This window comes from Coturnix japonica, chromosome 3, assembly GCF_054131305.1.
Source record: "Coturnix japonica strain WE chromosome 3, WE-NBRP24, whole genome shotgun sequence".
Taxonomy (NCBI): Eukaryota; Metazoa; Chordata; class Aves; order Galliformes; family Phasianidae; genus Coturnix; species Coturnix japonica.
Window position 1 is genome coordinate 64760963 of NC_140665.1, and position 18309 is coordinate 64779271.

At 39.3% G+C, this 18309-nt stretch overlaps 1 protein-coding gene across 4 annotated transcripts in view; it reads right to left on the reverse strand.

Annotated features, from left to right (window-relative positions):
- Positions 1 to 73: 73 nt before the first annotated feature.
- The window catches only part of CRYBG1 (crystallin beta-gamma domain containing 1), a 93679-nt gene continuing 75443 nt past the window's right edge, over positions 74 to 18309 (reverse strand). For all 4 annotated transcript variants that reach the window (XM_032443287.2, XM_085543661.1, XM_085543662.1 and 1 more), the window contains 9 exons: positions 16085 to 16211; positions 15862 to 15894; positions 14045 to 14154; positions 13630 to 13759; positions 9875 to 10014; positions 7897 to 8020; positions 6847 to 7005; positions 4522 to 4684; positions 74 to 1647 (listed from right to left, as the gene is read on the reverse strand). In XM_032443287.2, coding sequence (XP_032299178.2) covers positions 1559 to 1647; positions 4522 to 4684; positions 6847 to 7005; positions 7897 to 8020; positions 9875 to 10014; positions 13630 to 13759; positions 14045 to 14154; positions 15862 to 15894; positions 16085 to 16211 — 1075 coding nt within the window. In that variant the 3' untranslated portion in view covers positions 74 to 1558. The remainder of the gene's footprint in view (positions 1648 to 4521; positions 4685 to 6846; positions 7006 to 7896; positions 8021 to 9874; positions 10015 to 13629; positions 13760 to 14044; positions 14155 to 15861; positions 15895 to 16084; positions 16212 to 18309) is intronic.

Below are 18309 nucleotides of genomic sequence, written 5' to 3' on the forward strand. Positions count from 1 at the left end.
ATCCTCCTAATTGAGAGCTGCACAGTTCCTGCAGTGTCACCTTTCTAACTTAACTAAAAATAATTTCAATAAGTTGTTATTTAACTTATATTTATTTGTAAAATGCTATATTACATATAGCAAGAGCACGCTGGTATGACAAAGTACCGTTTGGAACCAATAACAACATATTTTCTATGAAGAACTAAAAGCAGCACATTTCAGAGCAATGAAACTTCAGTACTTCTGTACAGGAGGAGGAAAATTAGTAAGGCACTTCCTCTGGGGTGGTGACAACTCAAGCACCAGCGTCCTTTGAGGCAACACAATAGTAATGAAAATGTTACTTTTGAACAGACTTACTGTGCAAGACAAAGGCCTGGGTGCTCCTAGGTGCAGCGTGTAATAACACTGAGCTAAGCCAGAACAAAACACAGCAGCATAGTACAAAAGTTTTTTCATATTTTACTTTTCTGCCAATAATATTATGGAAAACTAACGCAGGTTCAGAGCAGGGTAACAGAACAAACAACGCTGCCATTGCTCTGCAGCACCACCCAGAATCCCAGGGAGCCTGGCATTCTCCACAGCAAGCCAGAGCATAGGCCAAAAGTTGGTGGTTAAAAGGCTTGGTAACCAGGGTGCTTAGATGCTTTCGCAGTCATGGTTGACAGTTTTCTTAAGAATTCTTCTTTTTTTTTTTCTATATAAGAAATGATTCTAGAGTTAAAGAAGACTGCACTTACTGGAGCTATTTTAAAAGATAAAATTTGTCTTGGCAAAGAAGTAAAATATATGTAACAAAAAAAATTAGGCAGCTTAGGAAATGGGCAGGCAAGTTCTTCACATTCTGATGAGTTCTTTTGTCAACCCTCTCTTTATCTAACAATCATCTACTCATTTATATCCTCGCTCTACATGAGCAAATCTAGATTATTTTTCTTCTTAATTTAGGACTTACTACTTTAGCATACTAACTATATTTGAAACCACGCGTTAAAAATTCCTTGGATCTGCTGTTTGCTAGTGGTCTTAAGCTTTCAGTAAACATAAGTTTGTTACAGTAAGACAATATATTAAGTTTTCAGTAGTGAATATTCCTCTATGCTATCAGCCAACAGGCCTAAATTGCTATACCGTATACACATTGCACTCCTGTCCTGTATTAAAATAAGCTTTAATTATTTTAGCCCTTAGTTTAAAAACAAACAAACAAACAAACAAAAAACCACCTTTAAAAATAATTTAAAGTTACACATCTTGACTGTTCTGGATTCAGTACTCACTGATCTGGTTTTATCTCTGGGGCCTCTCCCACCTCTGGTTCTTCCCTCTAATCTGAAGCATGCTACCGTTCTCTATCTCACAGAGTTGCAATGATTTAAAAGAACGTTGAGAGATACCCAAGCTTTGATAGGGATCATAAAGTTCGGTAGAGAGACAGATATGAAATCATTCTGTTGCTTGTTCTTTGTAAAGCTGAAAAGACAGAACTCTTGATCGTCCATCCTTCAAAGCTGGCAGTGCTTCCAATGTCCAGAACAGTGCCCAATTCAGACATCACCTTCCTCATTTGGAATTACACAACCACTGGTTCCCAGCACTGTGTTAACTTTTCTTCGCTGACTGCGTTGACAACAACATGATCACGATCGTATTGTGTGCCCCCTGTAAAGAAAAATTCAAAGTTATAGATTAGCACTGAACTAAAAGGCAGACTGTGCTCTAGGTTTCACGGCTACTCTAGTAGGTACTGATGATGTAGTACTGTAGATGGCTTTTCCTTCTCCTGAGGCACTGAAAATACAAATTACGTTCATTTTTATCACCACCAGCTTCTGGAATTTCTTTTGAAGCAGGGAGGTCTGCCTGCTCTTCTCCACCCCCTTCAGCCTATTCAGCCTGAATGGAGAAGGAAGAAAACACTGTAATACAGCCACATCTGACTCCTAAAAGACTGCTGCTTCCCAAAAGTCCAAGTCAACTGTTTGTTTTCCCTTCAGTGGTTGTCACTTTGTTCTAAAGTTACACTATGAAAGAAGTCCTGCTGTTAACAGCCAGTAGAAGCAAGACCATACTAAATAAATAAAAATAGAGCAAGTCAGGGGATGAGGTTGAGTCTCCTTTATTCTTTACCACTGTTGCCTTACATTTTGATCAGCTGCACCATAGGTTGCCATACACAGAACACAACCAATGCTCAGCTGTTCCCAGTGGCAGCTGAGCAAACCTGAATGTAAAATATATCAATTTCTTAGACAGGCTTAATTTACGGTACATAGTGCCAAATGTGCTCCATAGAAGAGTGCTACTACTATTTTCACTTGGACGACTCAGAAGTGGAGGAAAGTTCAGCTAGAACTGAAAGTCAGAGCTGACTGCTTTAGATCTTGGATGTACTGCAGAAGCGTAAGTTGCATGCCTTTCACGTGGTACCACACCTGCTGTAGCTGGTACATTTCCCACTGTAAGGAGCCATGTGTACAGAACATTGGGACACTCCTGTCAATGCACCCTCTCTCCCATGCTTCCCTACAACCTCCTTATAGGAGAAGATGTGCCCAGCAGCTGAAAGCCTCCTCTGAATATACAAATATAGACTCTTAACAGATCCTAGAAATAACAGGTACTTGGAGCCCTAGGTGGTCAGGCACATTTCATAGCAACTCTTTTGCACTAAGGAAATGCCATCTCAGGCACCTTCGCTGATCTCTGCTTCAGAGACCTGCGGGAGGCTTCCCAAATCAGAAAGTGTCTCTGAGAATCACAGAATCATTAAAGTTGCAAAAGACCACTAAGTAAGTTCACCTGGTCCAACTGTCAGCCCAACCCCACCATGCCCACTAACTACGTCCCTCAGTGCCCTGTCCACATGGGACGGTGACTGCAGCACCTCCCTGGGTAGTCTGTGCCAACATGATTCACACCTTCCCCATCACCAGTGAATGATTAAGAAGCAGCAGAGACACACAACATAAGTATTGGGAAATGTCTTCAGAAATGAAAAACTGGAGGAAGAATACCAGATCAAATACATCCAAAGCCATAACCTGCAGGTGCAAAAACCGATGTTGGATACATTGCTCAATTATCACTGCAGGGCAGGAAGCAGTGCTGCTTACTTTGTAAGCAGTATTCGGTACAATATAAATGTAATAATGGGAAGAGATGAGATTTTTTTCAGTGGAACCCAGGCTATTTGCTATGGTAAGAGCCGCACTCTAGGCAAGCCACTGCACCACGCCAAGTCTCCACTGGGTGGCATTGGCATTGCACAGCCAAACAGCCACAGCCATTTACTGAAGAATTCATTACTGCTCAGTATGTGGGCAAGACTGGATCAGCAGAATTGACAGAAAGAGATGATGTTCCTACTATGCTTTCTCAAATAAACGTACCTACAGAATGGGTCTGTACTTTTGTCATCAGAGCTATCCATTATGAAGTGCATCAATTTTAAGTGCAAAATGTGTGATGCACTGTTAACGTGATTAACTGAAGTCAGGTGGGTGTGCTAGTGCTCCGCTTCCTGCCGACCCAAAGTGAATTAGGACTGTCCTTTGAACTACAGTCCTTCTGATAAGTTTTACATTAATCACTGCCAGCTTTATAAGGCTGTAAAGAGAATTTATGAGCGCTTGTGTCAACACTGTATCACAGTCAGACATTACACAGCCCTTGTCTCACCGTTCTGCCTGTCCTTTTTAGTCCCAAAGTGCTGACCGGTGGCTGATAATTTTGTTTTGCTTTGTGATTGTTGTAGGTAGAGCCACAACATGAATCCAAAATCCACTTTAAAACTGCTAAAAAGAAATCAGCAGCAATAAAAATGACTATTCACCCCCAAAAGATGCAGAGTTACGTAGGAACACCTGATGATGATCACACTTGATGATGATCACTGTGCTGCTCTATCAGACCTATGAAATTGTGAAGGCAAGGACTGCTCAGAAACAGCACCTTCATGAAGCAAATTGGCTGTGACAACAAATACAGTAAAGTGTGCCTTGAACGCACACAGATATTAGTCTGCTGTGACAGAACTTCATGCTCACAATATAGGTATGGCCTAAATGGAAAAACTTCATGTGTCTTTTTACGTCAGATTACAATGCTGCCTTTGCTTTCCTAATATCCTTTGGTGATTGCATCTACAACTAATGTATAAGAAAATTTGCTCTATACAAATTGAAGTTAATGAGAAGCTAGGTAAGGAAAACTTAGCTTCAGCGTTTTGAAATAATTATATTCACATTACCCAATGCTGAGTAAAATTAACTGAGGGTATCTACAACACTGAGTGGACACTGGGAAGACAAGATAAGCCAGTACTGTGGGTTCCTAAAGTCTGTGCAGGAAAAATGCAACAAAGTCCTATGGCCTGTATAATTCAGGAGGTCAGACTAGCTCATCGGGTCTTTTCTGATTCTAGATTAAAGTAACTGTAACACCATCTTTAATTTATAGGCACGTTTAGTGCCTATCCCACTGTAAACACCATGTAATTAAGCCACAATGTAATGAGATAACACATTTGCTTACCTTTGATATCTAAAACCAGCTTAGGTTTCATCTTGCTGTAAATCCTGCCATCGGGACTAATATGCCAATACTGTTTGTCTTCATTCCGCTCAAACGACAGACCGAGTTTAGAGCCAGGAGTTATAAGATTCCCAACGATTGTCAAGCAGCAATCCTCTGCCATCTATATAATCAGAAAGGCAACAGTAATTATTCAAGAGGCCTTACTTCTAGCATGCACTATTTTTTAAATCAGACATAAGGGATGAAAGCAGGTGAAAACAATCTAATAACTCTGTTCCCCTTAAGGAATACATTTTCCCCCTAAACTCAAGGCTATTTATTTTTATATCTATTACTGTTTCTACTGACACTCTCCATTAAAACAGCCATGCTGTATCACATCAAAATGTGCAATTAGCACCTCCCTTTATCTGTGGATGATAACAGCTGCTATGGAAGATTACATTCATTCTGCTCCGTATGCTGAATGTTCCCAGTACGTTCTCTCAGTTTATAGCACTTTCTAGACCAGAGACTTCTCCACACAGAGCTGGTATCTGTAATACCTACATGTTTTCTATCCTGTGTATGAATTTGTTACTACTCACTCATATCAATACAAGCTGTTTGAACACACACCAATCCACATCATAACCCTTCTGTAGCAAGCAGGTCCACATAAATATGGACTATATAAACTACTACAACAACAACAAAAGAAAATTGGCTTTATTTGATGTTCTCTTTCCTGCACCCTGCCTTATGTTAAGGTGGCTTGTCCATACTACATGTAGTCCTGGCTAGTTAGTCTCTTCCACGCATCACCTCTGCTGTTTTTTTGTTGTTGATATTCTTTAGTCTTTTCCAGTTCTGCAATAACCTTTTGAGCTTGAGGAAGGACACAGCCTCACACTGTATTAAGTGCCGCAGTATATCACAAAGGTATTTTCCTCTTTGTTCTGTAATCCCTTTGCAGTCATCTGTCAGATGATACGATGTCAGAACTCTGCAAATGTCTTTACTGCTAAGATGACTACTGGCAAAAATCAAGCTGATTTGAAAAGAATGCTAACGTGGTGAAAAACACTTGTTTGTGCAAAATACAAAGACCTTGCTGCCATTCAACATAAAGATGGCAGAGTTTCATTACTAAGATCAGTGCTGCCCCCCTGCACTCCATGCTGAGTTACCTGACTCCTATGCAGAACAAGCTGTGTAGTTTCCATGTACAACAAAATTGCATTATCAAATACAAACACAGGGAATAGAAATGAAAGAGCATTTATCCAGAACCATACAATACCACACTGTCGTGATGTAAGAATTAGCAATGAAATGTTTGAGGGAGACAGTCATGAGAGAAGTCTTTTGTATATGATATTCAAGCTTTTAGCTTACTGGGCATAATTTCCCTGCCTGCATAAATCCTTTTTACCACTGCATCTGTCCTGTAAACACGTCCAAACAATGTCTTAGCTTATTAACAGCAAGATTCTTCCCTCCAGCATAGATGACGTGGTTATAAACATCTGCTTTTGAAGTTATACAATCCTATAGAAAAAGTTCACATGATTCTTTGCAGTCAAGCTGTTTAACAGTATTAAAGTAACTTAATTTTCTTTGGCCTGCATCCCTACCTAAGACTGTTCATGCTTAAACATTATGAACTGCAAATACCTCTGCTCACCTCAATGACAATTTGCACAATTAGTTTTATGAACTGTGAGAAAAGTAGGACCTCATTTGGGAAATTGTATGGAGGCATGGAAAAAGGATGGAACTTGGCAAACATGGAATAACCAGCAAGGGATAGTGGGGGGTGGGGGTGGAAAAAGGGTTGAGGGAAAGCAGGATTTCATCCTTAAGCTTGTCTGAATGCAGAAGAGGATACAACCCGATACTCCTCTAATGTTTTACTGTGGAGTTAAAGGAGCCCATTAAAAGCACAATAATGGTCTTCCAATGCTGTTTGTGTTTTGTTCATCCCATCCCTGGAGGCACTGAAGGCCAGGTTGGATAGGACCCTGGGCAGCAGAGCTGGGGGGTGGCAGCCCTGACAATGGCACGGGGTTGGAAATGAGTGGGCTTTATGGTCCCTTCCAACCCAGACAATTCTGTGATTTTATGTTTTAAGACAAATTTTCTTTAGGGTAAAAGTATATAACTGAATCTCAGATTTTCAATTACATTAGGAAAAAAGGACCATTTAATTAAGATGCGTAACAGTGCAACAAACAGCCACCAAACACATGCCAACCAAAAGCTCCACAAAGACTGTACTACAGCTGAAACTGAATAAACCTAGACAATCAATTAATAACTCACATTGAACTTGAATCTTACCCGGCATCTTATGAATCCATCCTGATAAACCCAGATTTGATCATCTGCCTCTACATCTTCTGTAGCCTGTATTCTGAGAAGATTCAAATTGTCCAAGTTTCCATCAGTTGACATGAACTTTCCTGTTTCCTTGTTTCGAAGCCTGAAGTACACACGTTTCTATAGAAAAAAAATACAATAAAATAAAAAATGCCAACATCAACAGAACTCTAACTGCAGTTTCTCTAGTGCACAACACACCCTGCTCTGGCAAATTTCAAAGTAGTCAGTACTCAGTGCTGAACGTGGTGCATCTCTTTCTTTCAGAAAGCTTGCTTTTCTGTTTTAGAATTGAATTACAAAGTCCCTACCAGTGTAAGCTTTGAGAACCTGCCATTCTGCATGGAGACCTAGCATTAGGCTTGTGGGATCAGCACACAGCGGGATGCTAAGAATGCTGAATTCAGAACAGCAGCAAATTTCTCTGTAGATGCTCCTGGTCTTCACAAAGGGTGCACTTGTGCAGTGCTGCTTATTTCACTAGCACTGGGTGTTATGCTTCACATTCATGCTGTGGCTTGTTTCACATACACACTTCTGTTTAGACAAGCTCTTGGACAGGGCAGTCAAAATCCATTATTCCTAGCTCTGCTTAAGGCTATACAAAGACAGCTCCATGACGGTAAGCATTTGTTACCAGTACAAGTAATCTGTGTGTAGCTAAAAGTTGCTTCCTCAATAACCTACAGCTCGGCAAGAACTTCAAAGGCTCAGGGAATTGCTGCAGCATTTGGACCAAATTACAAGGTCCCTGTCTGAGAACAAAACAAAAAGGACAATATGGGAAGTTTTACATCAGATTTCTGAATTATTTTTCTATGTATGTAGTAAGCAAGGAAGGATTTTTCATCCCCTCAGTCTACACAGTATCACTCCTATTTGAAATGATCCAATTTGTGATCCAAGCTTGTGATGTGCAGCAAGATCTTAGCATTGCTGCCATCTGTATAATACCACCTCATCCCACACCTAAGTAAGTCAGTACTTCATAGCCTCACGTCAGCTACCCACCTGCAGTAAAGGTCTCAGAGAACCTATCTGACAGCAGCCACTCAGTTTGTACCAATCTGGAATTTCATTTGGTGACAGCAATATCTGACGTCCCCTGTAATTACTATGCTCATAAATTATCCATCTATGGGGGGAAAAAAGAAAAACAAAAGTGAAAAAAAAAATAATGCTTTTGCTACTAAATTCTGCTTAATAATAATAATAATAATAAAACCAACAACAAAAAAACAACCCAAAACAAAAAGACCCCAAACAGATTTAACAGATATATAGCCCAGAGAACAGTAGTGTTAAGTATTTAAGCCAATGACTGACACTTGCACTTGGACTCCTCAAGAAGCATATACATATATGCTAAGATAAGCAGTATATGCTAGATTGCAAAAGCAGAAGTGCTGTGGATCTTAACTTGGACAGGCCTGATGTATGTGGGCAAGATCTGCTAGGGAAACAGCGCAGCAAGCACTGCAACAGAGTGAAATGATCTAGAGTACTTCGGTAGAGGTTTTATTTCAGAACATCTTTCCTCTCTCCAAATTACCCAAGAATGGAAAGAAAAAAGAAAAAAAGAAAAAGAAAAAAAAAAGAAAAATAGCATACAGAAAAACTTTTAGCTTTTCCTAGAACCTGTCCAAACATGCTTACACAGGCACATTTGAAGCAACCCATCAAACCTGACATCTGCATCTCTACCATTAGTCCAGATAGAAGAACACAACTAGACACTGAAATAGGTTGCAATACAGCAAAATCTGATCAGTTTTCTCACACAGATTTGTTGTCTGATAACCATGGGCAAATTTCCAGTACATGAACACTCAGTAGAAACACCTTCCCATTACCTTTTCTCCTCTGAGTGATTTGTCAGTAGCCCTAACATATCCAGAAGCAGCACACTCACCTTAATGTCGGAGCTTTCCCATAGCCTATTACACATCCATCCCCAGACATGGAATTAAGAGAATTATAAATGGATCTCTCTTAGTCATAGAAGAGAGAAGACAAAAAAAGCCCTTCAAAGGGGGCAGATGGTAGGGATAAGAGCAATAGAAAAAAACAGATAACCTCCAGTGGTCCTTCCAACCTAAACCACTCCGTGACCCTAGGCAGGAACTAATCCAGCAGATGACACAGATATAATGAAATCAGAGTATTCATACCATAACCTGTATTTTCACAGTGAACAACCAAAAAAGATTCGTATGTTCATTGGACAGAACATGGATGACTCATGACTCCATTATCCGGGATCGTAGTAACCACTTTCCTGGCCAAGAAACAACCCAACATTTGACTTTATGTTACTTCTTATGGGAAATGTAAACCAACTATATTGTGGTTATGGTGAGAGATACAGAGATCTCATGATACTCAAAAATAAAGTGCATGCACCTTCTGGACAGCTTTTCTCATGACCTATATATTTTAAAACTTCAGTTCAGTGAGCTAAGGAAATCCCTTGACCTGTTCCTCCAGATGGGGAAAATGGTTTGTACTTAAGACCAGGTATTAATTAGCCACTTGAGGGCAATACTGAGCTATCCAACAGCATCTCTCCTGCACATGCTTGGGAATTTACCTCTTCAAAAGAACACATTTAAATGCAAAGGAAGAGTAAAAAAGAAGCACGATTCTTCAAGGTAGAAAACCTTGGGGCAAGCATCTTGGTGGTAAAAACTAGCTCCAGGAAAAACACAAGAGAAATTTAACAGAACAGCTGAGATATTGAAAGTTTTAAAACATCACAGACTATTATTATATATATTTTTTTAAATGTAATCTTCTTGAGAACAGGGAATACAGCTTAATCTAAGTTTCTGTAAGTACAACGTGCATTAATGCACTATGTGCATTATGGTATTACAATTTTATCCTCCTCTGTTTCTACTGCCTGTATTTGTCGTAGTCCCCCCCACCCCCCAATAAACATGGAATAAATACATTATTCTAAAGATGCAAGAAGTGAATTTAAACTCACGTGCCACCAAGGACTTGTACTGAAGCTATTCGAGGATTATATCCCAGGAACTGGAGATTTAAGACTTCTGTAGTGAATTCGATTTTTTTTCCTTGGAAACCCACCTTTTCAAAAAGAGCTATGCATGGCTCAGACAGCTCCTGCACAAAGAAGACAAACACTTTAATAGGATTTTAAAAGCCAAAATGCTGACTGTGAACATCATTATTTCATACAGCCCTTTGATATCAGTGTTTTTGGATAGTTTCAACTCAAAGACCCTGAAAAAAGATTTTTGCTTTGCAATAGGATGCTTAAAAGAAACAAAAGAAAACATCATTAAAAGCCCTTACAGAAAGCACACATGGGGTCTTCTTGCACGCAACGTCATACTTCCTTATCATAAGGCACACAAAAATCTGTGGACAATTCATGCATATCTTAATTATATTTTAAAACACATTCTAAGTAATGCCACGCCTTTCTTCCATTGCAGTAACCCCCACTCACTGTAGGAATTTTCATTTTCAGATCTCAACACACAGATAGGACTGGTTTCTACAGTTTCAAATTAGGATAGTCTTGTCAGCATTGCTTATTCCTCACAGCTTTCATTTGTTTTAGCTTCTGTAGTAGACTATGATAGTAATACAAGACCAAAGTATCCAGATTCATACTTCTGAGGTGAAATTCACAACTCAGACAAAAACTAACATCTGAATTTTCCAAATGGCCCTGGGGAGATGATTCTTCCCTCCCTCTGTCAAAATGCTTCTGGTTTAAAAGGTTCCTACCCACACAGAATTCCCTGCATCACTAAATCTACTTTAAACGCTTTCTGGATAACGAACCTTGGATTCTTTTCTGTGCAGCAGGTACCTGTAGTGGATTGGAAACAGCCTCTCATCATTATGGCCCTTCCCTGGAAGCTGGGAGTCAAGGGTTTGAAATCCCTCAGGGTAAAGTTAATTAAACATGAGTATCCTGGTGTCTCAATTTATAGCCACAGATAATGAGTGGCAGGGTCATTTATTTTTTTATCACCAATCTTCCAGTCACAACTGAGTAAACTCAATACCACAGCTCCTTACTGCTGAGACGCATTTGCAGACTTGAAACATATCAACACAAAGCAAAGAGACTCTCAGTGATCTCAGTCATGAAAACAAGCCATGCCAAAACAGAGATGGCTCCGCATGCACACAGCTATGAATACCTCTGCTTCCCTGTGTTTTTGCAGGGAAAAATCTAATGTCAACCAATTTCTTGACAGTGCTGAAATCCTCCTCTAACCTCCTTTTTGATGTTTAAAGGCCCAGGTGATAATGTTACGTTAGCATCACTGTCATCTCAGCAGTAGTACAAATTATCACAAAGCAGCTGAGCTCTGTCTCCTGTTTGCATGCTCATTAGTTTGCAGAAAACACCAGAGATCTTCCAGCTTACTCCAAATTCAGAGCAGACTAATCCCACTATTAAATGTTAACACAAGTTAGACTATCAAGCATAAACATGGGTAAAGAGCCCAACATGGACCACAATTAATTCCCAGCATCTCTGAATCTTCAGCCCTTTTACAGACCCGCACCTGCCTTCTGTGATATAAAACAGGTCAGACAGCAACCCTTGAGCCACATGCAACAGTTCGGAAATAATCTACTTACAAAGAAAGCACAGAGAAAAAAGGAAATCCTCCAATTTTCAACCACACCTTCCACTCTGGGCATTTTTATTATTATTATTATTATTATTTTAAGACTCAGCAGCAACATTGTTATACAAAACATTCCCCACAGCAAGAAGTGCAAGGTCATCTTTGAGTTTTCTATCTTGTAGTTCTTCCCATGCATTACACTGTACAAAGCAGATTTCGTGTATATCTACATATAGCTATTTCACAGAGTTGCTCATTAAAAACAAGTATTTTCAGCATGACTATTCAAATATAAACCACATCCATGGTTGCATTTATATTATGTTCAAGGAAAAGAACATGTAGAAAATTCAAGAAGGAAAAACACTCTTTTCCATCTGTAACAACTACGTGGAACATGCAAAGTAAGGACAATCAAGCAAAGATACAAAGATCATGAATAAAAGCCCTTTTAACTTTCACTTCCAAGTTTATAAAATATCCCTTATGATTTTCTTTTATTGGTCCCTTAGAAATGTATCTCTGCAAAATGGAGCTAAACTGGGTAGTTACAGCAGCTTTGCATATTAAAGCAAAAGAAGGTGCTTCTTGGATAGAAACATCACAGAAGAATCATGTGGAAAGTTGTAGGCCCAGCAAATGGTGGAGAGGATTTGAGAACGTCACTGCCAAAAACCAGCCACAAAATAAATGTGACAGGTGAAACTGGTACCAAGAATAAATTCAAGCTTCCATAAAATTATGAAAAATGAACAGTACAGTATAATCACTTCCATCTAGCTTCTTACTCTCTGTACTATCATTTGCTAAAAACAACTGAGTAAAGCAAGCCATTTTTCTCCTCTCAGAGGTAAGGAGCCTCTGAAGAAGAAAGCACCAGCACATAACCTGCAGACAGCTCGTTACCACTGCTTGAAGTGTGATAAATTGTCGGGCAAGAATAATTTTCAGAAGATTTAAGAACTTCAAGAAGCACAGAACTGTCATTAGGCTGTTTTAACACAAGAATCTCCGTCACAAAGAATAAATCTTTCAGGAGAAAAATCCTACCAGTATGAAATAAGCATTTAGGGCCCAGGAGCTTGAGACTGATATGTACAGAAGGGCCTTTTTTAATGCATGGTGACCACCCACCAAGTTTGGCTAGAACAACTTCTGTTGTTTTTAATGCCATTTGTCTACAGGATAGTCAAAAGAGTTCAGAAGGGAGACATACTTTTTGGGAGACATAATGTTTGTTTGCACTGTACCAGAGACAATGCTCCAGAGACTTGAAAGAGGATGACACATTTTAATTCTCCTTTGTCAACTGCTACATTTATACTGCTACAAAATTATAGTGGACTGCAATACAGTTGCTAGATTCAAAGTGGAGAGCCAATAATGCACTCCTCCATTTTTAGAATGAGTACCATCTCTTTTGTAAAGTTGCATTAAGTTCCCAGATTCTTGACTATGTTTTGCCAGTAACTACTTTGATCGTAAGAGATACTTGAAGTTTCCACAAGTGATCCATCATAATGATTGGTTACAGGCTTGAACAAACTTGTTCCTGACCACTGAGAAGTTACAAAATATGTAAATATTGTTTAGGTTTGTATCCAACGCACAAAACAACAGTGTCTGATTTTGCTAAATGGCATAGGGTGTTCCTTTACGTTATCTAAAAGGGAACATTATTTCATGATGAACACAAATTGCATTTCCCTGATGACACAAATGCTTCATAATTTCATGCAAAGTTCCTTAGCTGAAGCTTACTCTTCTAACACGAGTAAAAAACAATGATCACAGCACAACTTCACAATGTCCTGCTGCCGTCTGTCAACTTATTTTAAGTGATCCCTTTTACTGGGAAATAAGAATCTAACACATCCTTAAGTATCTTGATGGAAGCCCTTTTTAAGCTGTTATTGAGAATAGCAACGCGAGACAGCTGCTCCTGTGAAGTCCTCTCTTTTGCAAAAAATGGTACAGAGGTACAAAACTGATTGCAGATAGGATGTTTTACAGCTGATGCATGTATCCCTAACAGTTTTTATTGTCACAAAAGGAAAAAAAATGGAAGGAAAAAGAAAGAAAAAGGGGGGGAGAGATCACTGTACTTATCTGCTTTACTTACTATATTTATTATCCGTAAAGATTTTAGAGCTGCTTGGGATGAACATCCCATTGCCATTAGATCTGGATAGACTCCCTCTTCTAACACATGCTGGTTACCAGAGAATTCTTCCTGGTCAAAAATTATGCAGCTGCAGGAAGAAGCAGAGGAAACTGTCTATTAGGAAAACTGTAGAAGTAAAATGATGGCAGAGTTGGAGTCTTCAGTAAGAGGTATTGGCAGAAACATTACATACAGTGTTTTGTCCTGATAAGTTCAATATCAGCTCTTATGTGTGTATACGACAAAGCATCTTTCTTTGTAAGTTTCCATAGGTAAAACTATTTCATATGTTAGAAAGCTGTTTGATTTTTTTTTTTTTTTTTAGACTTTTACCATTTCAGTGATTTTTCAACATTCATTTGATATAACTTACCTGCCACCTAAAACTTTTGAAGACTTCACAGTAAATGAATCAATACATCCTGTGTCTTTTTCAAGTATTTGACAGTTACCCTTGAATTCAGGCTCTGAAAATAACTGGACCTTTAAAGAGTCATAAACATATTTAAAAACAATTAATGCTTTAACCTTCATCAACACATCTCTACCATTACTTCTATAACTATAATACTATATATTCAATATCCAGATTAATTCAGTTTCATAGATTTTTTGTTACATTTTCAGTGCTGTTACTTGAACAAGGACTGCAATGCCAAAGACAAACTCTAGTTGTAAATAATTAAGTAATATACAGAATAATTCAAAGAACACTAACAAAGGTAGCGACTTTGACTGTCTGCTGGAGAAGACATAAATCCCCACACAACAGATAGAACAGGCACATGATTAGCTAATGGTGATAAACTGTTCTGTTTTAGTTTCTTAACCCATTTAATCTCAAAAATACATACTCTTCCCACTAAATGAAAACTGTTTCTCAGAGCATAAATGGTGCTCAGTCTTGGCAAAGTGTTCAGACAGCATGCCAACAGGTGTGGTAAGTATTCTTGGGGCAGATGGGCTCTATGTGCCTCTTGTGACTATAGCTGAAGTCACTTCAGTTTTTTCTTTCTGTACTCTGAGGATGAGAGGGTATGAAAGGATAACTCACCCAGTCTTTTGTCCTTGTTAAAAAGAAAGAAAAAATTCTAAGTAGCAAGCCTCCTAATTTGGTTAGGGGATAATTAACTCTGATCACACAGAAGTCATTCACATTATCACATGCCTACGAGCTTTATTCACTCTCAGCAGAGATACGAGTGCAGGCATGCACAGCATTTTCCAAAGAGGAACATGCTGACAAAGGATACAGTTTGTTGACTACAAGCCATTATTTCTTAGTTTCCTTAGGATAAGGTCTATAGTCGTAAATATTTTTTCATGCATATAGAAGAAAATAAGCAGCCTGGAGATTTCTATTCCCCAGAGTTCATACATATTCCTATACTGGATACTCCAGTAAGGCGTGTTACTAATTATGAATGCAAATTGAAAAGCCAAGACTTTTCTCCCTGATTTTCAGTTCCATGACATATTCACTGTTCTGACTGAAAGTAACAACTTCCTTAAGACAAAAAGGTTCAGAATTATGAAAGACTGAAAAAAGGCCCATCTTTAGTCTCACTGTCAAAGAACATTCTAGTACTTGCACACAGGAGAAGGTCTAGCATAAAAATTTTGTTAACCCACTGAATAGAAAGATTAACCTTCCCTTTTCCAAATACGATGTTAACTTTTAAGTCCAACTCAGGAAGCAGCATTTGTGACTAAATGAGTTTCACTTCAAGTGCAACTGCCACTAGGAGAACAGTTAACAAAGAAATTAGGTCGAAAACAAAGTCACAACTATAGAGTACAACTAACTTGCATTGCCCTTGGTTCTGCAACAGACTCAGGTAACTTCAGCTGATCACTGAAGCTCTCCATAGATGTGCATAGGCTCCAGCTCCTCAGAACAGTTCTGATACTCTCAAACAACTCACCTACTGACTCAAAACGCTGGCTTGGACCCAGAAAACTTCTGAGGACAGCTATATATTGCATCCTAGCTTCCTAGGACTTTCAGTTAGGAGGTTCAGAAAGCAGCCCTCCTTCTTCATTTAGCATGCTCACTAATGGACTATCTATGCAAATACCTGGGTATATAGATACAGATATAGATACAGTATACAAAAAGATTGATCCCATTTGTTGATATTGCATGGACCACCTCAGAGTACGTTTCCTGCACTTTGAGTAATAGCTTACCTTGACTTTACCCCTTTCACTTCCACCAATATCCTACAAAAATTTGGAGAACAAAAAAGAAAAAAATATTAAGAAGTACAAAATTAACAAACACTGAACAGTTTATTATTAATTCCTTCTTAAAGAACATATACAACAGTATGTAAACTGGATTCAATAGAAAAAGGCTATCTAGAAGTACTTCAAAGAAACTTGCAAAAGCAGCATAAAATTGACTCCTTACCATAACAATGGGTTGAACTGAAGATATTTTGCAATTCTTCCCACCCCATGCCTCAATGCTGGGATATAGTCCTTTATCCAGTATGTACTGCTCCCCTGTAAACTCAGGATTCTCATAAGCCACCCACCTAAGAGAAAGAGAAGAAAAAGGCAGTGGGTAAAAGTCATACTACTTTTTCCAAAATGCAAGACTGTATACTCATTATTATCTTAATGTAAGAACAAATCAATGGTTTATCCCTTTAAATGCAATGCCATTAAATCTCTAAATCAACAAAATTATAAATCTGATTCTCCAAAACTCTTGCAAATTCTACTTCATTTTGCTCTATTATTTCAATATGATCCAGAGTAAATAAACTAAATCAGACCACGAGTTCAAATATACCATCTGTCCTGTTCAGTATATTGAATGATGATCTGGATAAGGAGATTGAGTGCATTCTCAGTAAGTCTGGAGATGACATCAAGCTGGGAGGAAGTGCTGATCTACATGGGAGCAGGAAGGCCCTAAAGAGGGATACACTCTATGTAGCCAGGCTGAGGCCAGTGGGATGAAGTTCAACAAGACTAGATGCTGGGTCCTGCTCTTCGGCCACAACAACCCCAGGCAATGCTGCAGGCTTGGGACAGAGTGGCTTGAAGACTGTGTGGAGAAAGTGGACCTGGGGATACTGGCTGATGCTCAGCTAGACATCAGCCAGCAGCATGCAGCCAAGAACACCAACGGAATCTTGGCTTGTATCACAAATAGTGCTGCCAGCAGGAGCAGGGAAGTGATCATCTCTGTATACTCAGAGGGTACTGTTTTCAGTTCTGGACTCTCGCTACAGGAAAGAAATTGAGGCACTGTAGTATGTCCAGGGAAGGGCAATGAAGCTGGTAAGGGGTCTGAAGCACATGTCTTATGAGGAGCAGCTGAGGGAGCTGGGATTGTTCAGTCTAGAGAAAAGGAGGCTCAGCAGAGACCTCATCGCTCTCTACACCACCATGAAAGGAGGCTGGAGCGAGGTGGGGGTCAGCCTCTTCTCCTGCATTGCTAGCAACAAGACAAGAAGGACAAAAGTTGCATCATTGGAAGTTCAGGAGATCTGAAAAAAATTTCTTCTCTGAATGAGTGATCAGGCACTGAAATGGGCGGCCCAGGGAGGCCTTTGAATCACCATCACAGAAGTTGTTCAAGGAACGTTTAGATGTTGTACTAAGGGACATAGTTTACTGGGAACATATCGATGGTATGTGGATGATTGAACTGGATGTTCTTTGAGGACTTTTCCAACCTTGGTGATTCCATAATTCTATGATCTGTTAGGTATCTTAAAAGCTGTCTCAATTAAAATCATTTTAAGATGTTCTGTTGTTTTATCTAGATTAAGTTTTTCCTCTAGAGTATCAGGCAGATACGAGAATAAAACTGTTTGGTTAGAACTAACTTTCAGAGTAGTCTGAGTAAGATACATACAGTCAACATTAAAAGTCAATATTCCAAAACTTCAGATGCTTTTAAGCAAACACACAGAAATTTGCAGAAAGTTAAGGTACAACAAAAGGCATAAATGCTAATGGTGGTACACTATTCCCTATTGGGGTTCACAGACAGCAGCAGGAAGAATGTCCTTGACAGTTTAGTAATAAGGCCACCATAAATTTAACTGGATTAATGTATATAAACTGAAAGCAGTTATTAATGACTACTTAGTCAGACCTCATTCCTGATAAATGTCACAAACTCAGATTTCTGCCTCAAACCCACTACTTCAGTCTCAGCCAGAAACAGTCAACTTTTGAGAGAAACACTTGAACGACGAGAAAAGCAACCAAATCACTGCACAAGACTCTCCAACACTCAACTACCACTGCAGTGCTTTATTTCTGCTCTGAAGTACCTGCTATCAGCTGATCTTGCTGTGTAGCCTACTACACTCAAGTGAACTTTTATGGCATCCTTTCCAATCCAGAGTAAGTATTGCAGGTTCAGATAAAGTGCTCCTGCATCAGTACTCCCTTGTTTTCGTCACAAGCTACATAAATTCTGTTGCTTTTCACTGACTTCAGAACTGGTCACAGTAATGAGGGGGAATGCTTTTAAACTGAGACAAGGGAGGTTTAGGTTAGATATTAGGAGGAAGTTTTTCACACAGAGGGTGGTGACGCACTGGAACAGGTTGCCCAAGGAGGGTGTGGATGCCCCATCCCTGGAGGCATTCAAGGCCAGGCTGGATGTGG